The sequence below is a fragment of the Mandrillus leucophaeus genome, unplaced genomic scaffold, assembly GCF_000951045.1.
Source record: "Mandrillus leucophaeus isolate KB7577 unplaced genomic scaffold, Mleu.le_1.0 Scaffold314, whole genome shotgun sequence".
Lineage (NCBI taxonomy): Eukaryota > Metazoa > Chordata > Mammalia > Primates > Cercopithecidae > Mandrillus > Mandrillus leucophaeus.
In genome coordinates this window covers 289,125-299,227 of record NW_012103299.1, presented here as the reverse complement: position 1 = coordinate 299,227, position 10,103 = coordinate 289,125, and the positions used below count along the sequence as shown (strand labels likewise).

At 43.1% G+C, this 10,103-nt stretch overlaps 1 protein-coding gene across 1 annotated transcript; it reads right to left on the bottom strand.

Annotated features, from left to right (window-relative positions):
* Positions 1-728: 728 nt before the first annotated feature.
* Positions 729-10,102, bottom strand: BOD1 (biorientation of chromosomes in cell division 1; the record flags this gene model as incomplete). The annotated part of the gene is made up of 4 exons (XM_011987720.1): positions 729-2,148; positions 3,079-3,275; positions 6,987-7,111; positions 10,016-10,102. Coding segments are annotated over 3 exons (408 nt in total), but the record flags the coding sequence as incomplete, so codon positions are not given.
* Between the last annotated feature and the right edge of the window lies 1 nt (position 10,103).

Genomic DNA, 10,103 nt, shown 5'->3' with positions numbered 1-10,103 from the left:
CAATCTAGGCACGTCTTCCCTTTCAGTGTTGCTAAGAGCCAAAAAGTCCATCGTCTATCCCAACAGTAATGATGTGCCCAGTTACCTCTATAATCTCATGTTCTGCTCCATTTTTTTTCAAATGAAATAATGTTTAATCTAGGTGACTCTTGGTAGATACAACACAATGACTTAAAACAAAAAAAAACAATAGAAACTCTTTGGTATTTGGCACATTTAACATTCTGTGAAAATTAGGGTGTTTCTCATCAACTGGCCCAGCCATCTCCAGTAATAGAAAAAGCAAAGTAAGAGAACTGAGATGAACCAAAAACTGTCTTCCAAAAACATATATAAAATACAGTTAATTGAGCATTTGGGGGCAGAAAGGGTGAAGCTTTCTCTGGGATTTTGCCCTTTTTGTTGCTAGTTGAGGTCAGTGCGGGATAGGCAAGATGTTGGGAGGGTCAACACAAAGTAGCTGTGTGGAGATCTCCCTCCCAGAAGGATGCCTCACAGAGAAGAACTTCGCATTAAAGCTATGCGGTCCTGCAAAGACACTCCAGGTAGTCTGAGCAGCTTTTCTGCAAGCACAGGACTGGTAATTCTGGCCACTCCGTGTCTGCCTCGTAGTAGAGAGGACTGGAGGGCCCATTCTCTGGGGTTAAGAACTTTGTTGACTCCTGCAACTGTAAGGCAGCTTGAAATGGAACTGCACCTACTGGGTGGGAACAGACCACACTTCAGATATAATTTGCACCTGCCTTAAACGTGTGGCCAGTTTGCTTTAAAATGAGGGCACATGCTACCAAATATCTTGCTGAATATGGTACTGCAGTCCTAATATAGGGGTATTCATGGTAGAGGTGGAAGTGGAACCTTTGTCTTAACAGGGAACCAATTGAATTGGTTAAGATTTTGATCAGATTAGCGGTAATATGCAGTAGTAGACTCAACCAAGAACCACAGACTCTTAGTTTGACATAATCTTGGATATATTATCCAAGGCTTATTATACACAGTATGTTCAGAGGCCTGGCAGCATCAGCATCACCTGGCAGCTTGTCAGAAACACTCCTAGGTCCCACCCCAAAACGTCTTAATCGGAAAATGCATTTTCCCCAAATCCCCAGGTGCTACTTCTGTACACCCAAGGTTGACAAACACTGACACACACACCATGGACCACCTCAACTAAAGACTAGTGTCAGTAATGGCTCAGGGAGGAGAGAAGCAGCCCACTTTTAGCCACACCTCCTAGTTTCATAGTTCTAAGTTCTAGGTACCAATGCTCACTGCCAGTAGATCACGTGTGGTGCACAGAAATGGCAGAGGCAGAGCACAACGGCTGCCCTTCCCAGACCTGAGGTCTAAGCTTCAGCTGAAGCTTCGAAGTAAGAGTATCAAATGATTTTATTATGAAAGATAAGCCATTTATTGACCATTCACTTCTAAAAAAACACAAATGTGAGAATAAAACAAACATACCCAAGACTCACTGGCCCCTTCAGGACAGGAAGCAGCCCTGGACAGACAGCCTGCAAACGAGTTTCCTTATGCCTACTGTCTGAACTTCTCACACATTCTAGGATTTCATGTCTCATTATCTATTACAAAGGAAAGGAAACTGGCTAGAAGATTCATGTACAAGAAGGTCACAACTTTAAAGCTATCTGATGCTAATGACTTGTACAATCTGGTTTGCAAACTCTGAGAGACAGTATGAAATAAACACTGTCAAAGACAACTCCCAGCTAAACTTTACTGTCATGTTCTCTGAAATTGTCTTTGGGACTGGCTATGTCCTCACTGTAGCTTCCGTTTATTCCGCCACACAAACCCTAAAGTCCACGCGCAGTCTCCATGTTCAAGTATAAAAGTCTGTTTCAGGACAACCCTGGGTCGCTGTAGTGTTTCTCTCTGTAGTGTCTACTTGGTGTCATGCCCTTGGACAGGCTGGCCAAATGGCAGCACAATGCAGGGGGCGACATAGTCAACTTTCCCACTGCCGAACTTGCTCCCCTTTCAATCTGGTCACTGCCCGTAGTCAGGGTTGAAATCTTGAGATCAGTGACGACCTTGGCCTATCTTCGGTCTGAAGTTGCACTCTTATGTAACCCAATCCACTTCTTCACCAGAAATTAGCTTTCAAAAGGTGTCAGGTATATTCTAAAAAGGAAAGATAATCATATCCAAATGTTATTTATTGATAAGAGACTATATTCACTTTTATGTTCCTAAAGAAATTTACAATTACAAAGACTTAAAATGAATGTTTTACACTCCATATAGGACTCAAGGGCTTCTCTCGACAGAGGCGCAAAAAGACAATCCCGATGCTCTTGCGTTGTTCATCACTGACGCTCAAAATGCCCTAGTCAATTCGCCTCACTTACTGATTAAGAATAGGCATCTCAGAGAATCTTAAAAACCGAACACCAACATCAGAATGAAGGGATAAAATATACCCCAACGGTCACCAACAATGGCTAAGAGTCCACTGTTAACTTCATCACTGCTCATACTAATGTCTCCCAAAACCTGCAAAAAGCATTCTTTTGTACATCTAGAGCTTTTTAAAAATTACATTTAATTCCAAATTTAATTTTAAAAGCGGGAGTGTTCCTAACAGAAGAATCCCATGGTAATCAATAGTGGTAAACAAACTCCTTCTAAATTCACGGAAATTGAGTCGCACTCAAAGCGGACTCTGAATCCCATTTAGGATACCACTTCAGAAGGCACTGCTTGATTTTAAATAAAATCGCAAGCCCAAGTTAACTCATGTCCAGGGGAGAGACTCAAACATTTCAGCAAAATAAGACTCTCATTTGAATCTCCCTTATGCACACCAATCATCCCAGTTGATTTCTAATGAAGCATCTATTCATAGCTTACATGTTTAGCTCTGGTGGAACAGAAAATCAGTCTAATTTCTGATTAGTTCTCAGTAAAAAATGACTCATAACAGTAGGTGAAGTCCATCTGCAGCAAATACTTTCTGAATGATCCTCAATTATGGCCTACCCCATTCCTATCCATTTTACATATCTACAAGCCAGAGATGCATGCTCCTGGACAGAAGATAGGATACTGGACCTTAGGAAGTGTCCTGAGATGGAGCTGGAGGGTCCTGGCCTTCAGGCTCTGGAGGGGGTGCTGGCACAGCTGCTTTTTTCTGGGCCGCCAGGAACTCATGAATTGCTCGTTCTATTTGTGGCCTGAAGATGTGGTTAAGTTTTGGATCCACCACCTGAGAAATAATCCTGTCTACTCCAGCTTCCAACATCCCTGACCTTGTGGAGACAAACAGATCATTCTGTTATTTAGTTCCTTCGGGATTCATCTTTAGCCCCAATAAGTGTCATGTGGGAGCCCAATAAATGTCCACCTTAAAAGCTACAGCCCATCCAGGGAGTTTAGAGGTCAATCCACTTACCACATACAGCTCAAGCTATTTTCACTTTCGAGGGGCAATTCTCAACCAGCAGCTGTTATTCCTACTGCACAATCTTATCCACAATCACCCAAACTTGTACAAAGGAGCAAAACAAAACTAAGTGGGCTGCCCCCAAACAACAAATGACAGCATGGCAAGAAAGAATCTGACACGTGTGGCGCTGAAAACTTTCCTCGTACTGTCAAAGCCAGTGAGCTTTGAATTTCACTCCATTTCCTTCAACATTTATTCTCTTGATAGCCTAAGCAGAAGCTCCAGCAGCAACCTGTTTACTAATCCTCACATCTTAAACAAGGCAGATCAGTCAGGGCTGGGAGTATTTACATCACCAGCAACTCACCATGGCCTTCAGCAGCGGCTGCTACCTGTAACACATAATAAGCAACTCGTAGGCAAACAAGAAATAGACAAGAAACAAATTAGTTCCCAGCTCTGGAGAGCTAAATTACATCCCCAGTCCTTTCTGAAGTAGAGCAAAAGTCAGAGCATATCAATGTCTATATTCAAACACTTGGGACAGGGTACTGGAAATGATGGTGAGAGCAAACAAATCACATTTGGACAGTCTGGAAAACAGCCCATAAGGTTCAAAGTGAAGTGTTCTTCTCAAAGGATTGAAATATTCCAATACCATCACAAGCATGTGGGCAGGTTTTACTTATTTTCCCGTAGACTTGAGACTTTGGAGGCCATTTAAGCCCTTGGGCAAAAATAGGCCAGGCAGCAACTGGGTAAATAGTCTGTCAGGGCACAGCAAAGGAAAGACATGAGTAAATGTACATCATGACAAAGACGAGAAACAGGCCCTGAACTGGGAAAGATGATTAGTGTGTAAAGTGCTTCCCAGATTCAATGGTAACTAACAGCTTATCGACAGGAAGCCTAGATGTAAATACACCACCACCAGAGCACTGAAGGGCACATTTTCAGGTAGACCAGGCATTCGACAGTATCTGCCCTTAGTGATGAGCATTGTTAAATACAGCAAACTTAGCATCAGGCTATGGGTCAGTTATAAAGCAAAGCCACCTCTCCTCAGTCACAAGCCAATACCTTTCCAACTTTACCAAACCACTTCCTGAGTCGGATTCACAGGGGTCTTTACTAGATGTAAAAGCTTGATATTATGAACTAAATGCCTATGTCCCCCAAACTTCCTATGTTGAAATCTAATCCTTAATGTGATGGCATTTGGAGGTAGGGCCTTTGGGAGGGGATTGGGTCATGAGGACAGAGCCTCCATGAATGCAATTTATGCCCTTACAAAAGGGACCCCAGGAAGTTAGCTAGCTCTCTTCACACCACACAAGAACAAGAAGTGGTAGGCAGTCTGCTGCCTGGAAGAAGGCCTTCCCCTGAACCTGACCATGCTGCCATCTTGGTCTTGGACTTGTAGACTCCAGAATGGTGAGAAGTACATTTCCATGGTTTACAAGCCACCTAGTCTACGGCGCTTTGTTAAAGCATCCCCAACTGACCAAAACCCCTGATCAGGGGAAACCAAGTACCAAGGGAGTGCAGCTCACTTTCCTGGAGATTCTTAAAGCTTTTGAGGAAAACATAAAATCTTGTCAGGAGCCTAACGTAGAAGATGGAATGAACAAATATTGTATAGTTAAAAGAGTTATTTGTCATAATTCAGTTAAATAGTACAGGCTAATTTCCTGTTAAACCCTCTAGGCTGTGGCACTGGGTTACAGCATCTGGGCCAGAACAGCTAGGCCAGTGAGCCAATGCTCTGAAGGCCTGCAATGTCCATCTGGCGAGAGCACCCGGGGGCAAGCAGAAAGTCTGCATTTCAAAACTCCAGTAGATTTTGCCTCAAATTCAAAATGCTAGCAAGAATTGTGGAGAAATGTCCCAGTATTAAAGCCAAGTTCATGTTTTCAGGTTAAACACATTCTAAGTCAAATAAAAAAGCAGGAAAAAAAAAAAAAATTTCACTGAGGTGGTAAAAGCTATGAAGAGAAGAAATGATTGGCGTAAAGTCAGGAATACAGCAAACTTCAGAAAGGAGGAAGGTATGTCTGGGCCTAGGCTATTTTGGGAGGTGTGAGTTCATTTCTTGACCTGGGTGATTAAGGGATGTTCTCATTATCTGTTTTACTGTATTTCTGTGCACTTTTTGGTATTACAATTCCTACTAAAGATATGCAAAAAGAAGTGCCACATGCATTCTTCTAGAATGACATCCATGCTCATTATGGAAATCAACAGCAATGTTAACAGCCTTTATACAATTACGGCAACTTTCCAAGTATTTCAAAATGTTCAATGTTTTGATTTACTCAAGATAGGGTAAACACAAGTGACTTCAGCTGTGAAATAGGTTTTTCGTGAGGATGAGTGATATATGTAAAGACCAGTGCCAGACATGTAATGAAGAGTTGCTCAGTAAGGGGCAGCTACTGTCCCCTTCTTTCTGAAAGAGCCCGGTGCCACCAGTCTGCTCTCTGCAGAAAGGGAAAGGCACTCGGTACTGACCCCAGAATGACAAGGCACCAGGCATCTTCTGCTATCAGGCTTCTTCCCAGCATTCAGCCATATTGGAAGTACTAGCCTGTTAGTAAAACACTTTTAAAAACTTTAAAAATCTAAAAATCACTGCAGATTCACAGAAGTTGTGAAGTGTCCAGGGAGTTCCACATGCACCCTTCACTCAGCCAGCTCTAATGTTAGCACCTTGCATAACTACAGTGCCATATCAAAACTAGGAAAATGACACTGGTCCAATCCAGACCTTATTTAGACTTCAGTTACACTTGCACTGACTTGTGTGTGTAGCTCCATGCAACTTTACAAGTTGCTGCACATAAGCACAGCACAATTCAGATACTTAACTGTACTATCGCAAGTTCCCCTCGTGCTACCACTTTCAAGTCACACTCGCCCCTCCTCCCATCCCTAACCCCAGGCAATCACTAATGTGTTCTCCCATTTCTGTAACTGTTAGCTCATGAATGTTATGACCAGATTCCATGACCCTCCTCCACTTTTGTGCCCAGTGACAGTGAAAAGTCACTCAGATAAGCTATCAACAGCACCTTCATTAACTAAGGCTCAGTTTGTTACTGTGAAGTACAATACTTTGCTAAGACTATGCCTTCCTGAAAGCTGCCACCATTACACTTTAGAGGTGGCAGCCCTGGTGGACTCAAAGAATTTAACTTACATTCACCTGTGAGAATAAAGATCCAGCTCTTCTTGCCCAAGATCCAAACCCTGATATCCTGGTATAAAACTCACATATGTTTGGACGACACTGAAACTTCAAAGAGCAGGGAACATGTCTCATAATTTGGAATGTCTTTCGATGCACCCAGCAGAGATGCACACAAGAGGCCTTCACAGGCTGCAGAAACTGGAATTTAATTGAGTACTTTGCTTACTTTAACCTTAACTGTAATAAAGGAGCAGACTGCTGCAACTCCTAAGTGATACTTGATATAAAGTCCCATCAACCTTGACTAAACAGAGACCTCAACCTTCTTGTGCATCACACTTGTGATTACTGCCTTTTCAAAAGCTTTAAATTCTGCTTACTTACTGAACCACACTCTGCCTCAGACCATTTCGCAATTGGTTTTTGTTCATTGTAGGATTCCATTCCTGCTTGTCCAGATGTGTTGACACAAAATTATCCACTTTCTGCCTCAGGTTTTGGTAAGCTGGCTAAAATGTTAAAAAGAGGAGGCAAGGTCAGAAGTTACATGCACCAAAGTTTTGAACTTAGTCTCTCAAAACATTGCTTTTCATAGAAATGTTATCAAGCCTAAACACACTTCCATTGTGCATGAAGATCACCATGCAGTGTGGCAGTCAGGAATTAATGGTTAACACAAGTGCCCACTTGATGGTGGGTGGGCACAATGCCAGGTGCTTTACTTATATTATTCCATTTACTTTTAAGTAACTCTACATGCAGCAGGCCTGACATCAACCCACAGCCTGGACCCACACCTGGGCAGCCTGCAGCCAAGCCACCAGCTGAAGCCTTCCTAGCTGCCCCGTGAACATGTGAACTGTGCTGGTTGTAAGCTGCTGAGATTCAGTTTGTTATGCAGCATTACTGTGGCAAAGTTTGCTAACAGGGAAATGAAGTTGATGAAGGAACCAGCAGGCCTCAATTCCACAACTGGCCTCTTCCGAAAGGCTGAGAAAGCAAACTCAAAGAGTCCACTAAACCTGGAAAAGAGAAAGGCAAGGAAATGGGGGCAGAGGAGTAAAATTCACCGATACCATGTGCTATCTGCCTAGCAACGCCTTCTTTCTAGTAACTGTCTTCCTCTTTTCACGAGGGTAGGGCAGAGGGTGCCACAGGAGTGGGTGCCTGCGCCATGCTACGACAATGCAGACATTCCCTGGGATTTCCCAAATTGGAGCTGACAGTCTCTCGAGAGGAAGAAGCTGTAAAATGTAATCAAGAGATGCTAGTAACCAAATGGATGACTCCACTCTGAAGCAACAGTAAAACAGGTATCAACAGAGATGAAAGACAGAACGAGTGGGGAATGTCTGGTTCCAAATGCATGCCTACCCTCTGGGAGAGTTTGTTCATTCAATCCTTCCTTGGATTCCATGAGGCAATAGATTCTCCCCTTTGCATAAAGCAGTTAGGATTATTTTTGTCCCTTGTAAGTATAAATCCTGATACCACACCTTCTACTCAAAAGAACTCACCTGGTTTGAGATGATACAAACTGTTTACTGAAAAAGGACAAAGGACAGTGAACATCACCACCAAAACATGTAACAAACCCAGGCGATACAGAATAATCTCAGTTCAAGAAGTCAAAGGAACTCATGAGCCCACTCAACGTTTTACTGTACTACCAACCACTCCACCTGTTCACTTATCAGTTCTATTTGGTTTTGGATGCACTGCAAAGTAAATTACAGACATCTGTTCAATTTCCCCTAATTACTTCAGCAGTCTGGGGTGGGGCCCAATATGTGCAGTTCTAACAAGTTCTCAGGTGATGCTGGTGTTAATCCAAGCACCACACTTTGAGAACCACTGGGCTAAAGCAACGAAGGTCTCAGATAACATATGCCTGAAAAAACATTATCTTCAAGAATTAAAACAACCTGTAATAGAAGGAACAGCTAAGGAGCTGTACATGGGAAGGTTCCACCCACTCTCCCTCAACAGCTGCTCAAGACAGTAGTCCCTTTCCCTTCAGGGGATCCGTTCAAAGACCCCCAGTGGGTGCCTGAGACCTCAGGAAGTACTGAACCCTATATACACTACGCATGAATTTCTTTGAGGGCCATTATGAAGTAAAATAAGGGTTACCTGAACACAAGTACTTCCATACCGCAACAATTGGGTAAATGAAACTGCAGAAAGCAAAACCTTGGATGGGGCGGGCTACTGTAGTCGTTTTTGTTTTAAAATCACACACAAAACCAAACGGAATATAAGAAATATGAATGGAGAATTTGTCCTAGGAAAGGTGAAAGCTCTGTCAATACATACCTGGGATGTATATGTATGAAATTACTTTGTTTCAAGGACAGTACTTCTAACTGGGATTTTCATCTTGGAGAAGTAACAGTGTATGCCACTTTCTCTCTCCACATACCTATTTACCACCTGGTTTACAGGTCAGTTTTCTATCCTAGACTATAAGCTTTGAGGATGGGGTAGTGACTTATTCCTGTAATCACACAGTTTGGCAACTAGAGGCCAATAAACGTTCAATGAATAAACAGACTAGGGTTTTTCCCTATGTTAAGGTCTAATTCTAAGCTCACAATCTTGCTGTGAGGTAAGCAAAACGTTTCCATGACAGGCTTTGGTAGGAGAAATTACTACCCTGTAGGAGTCCAGTGACAAGAGTCTCCTAACCTACAACCATAGTCGTGGTTAGGCAAGTTTTGAAAAGGGAGAAAATGAACATTCCAGCAACTACTGTATGTCTGATACTTAACACCCATTATTTCACTGAATCCAAACCACTCTGACAAGCAGGTAAAGTGAAACAGTGTTTTATCGGTGGGACTGACCTATGGCATTAAGATCTAAACTAGGCACCAAATCTCCTTTAATCAATGATGAAGTGCAAAATAAGGGAGCTGTTTCTACAATTTATCTTAATTCAACGCCGTACTAAAGTCTGCAAAACACTGAGCTAGAGCAAAGGAATAAACAGTTATAAAATGGTGAAGACTGTGTGTTCAAATCATTGTTTAATGCCAGCTTCTCAGTGGTGAGTACGGAACAGGTGGAAATTCTAAAGCACGCTTGCTTAACTACTTGGTTTCGAAGTTTGTTACTAAGGGCCTTCGAGGAGTTCCATCTTGGGAATGACAGGGTCTAGGCTCTAAAATCCACATCGAAACCCCAAGTTCAGAGAAGCGACTGGGTAAAAATCACAGCTAGTAAATGACCAGGCGGGAACCCACGTGTGCATCGCTCAGAACGCTCTCCGTACTGCCCCAAGCGGTGTAAGACCTCACTGCTGAGATTTTTAAGCTATCTTTTGTTTCGCTCTCGGCTTTCGAAAATCAAAGCTGCAACCCAGCGGCCTCACGTGCAGCCCCGCTCCCCTATGCCCAGGCGGCCGCAGCTACCTTGGTGTCCACGTCGGCCAGGCAGTCCCGGCGGAAGCTGTCAAAAAGGCCCCGGCTCTTGAGCTGCTCCACGATGAGAGCGATGAGC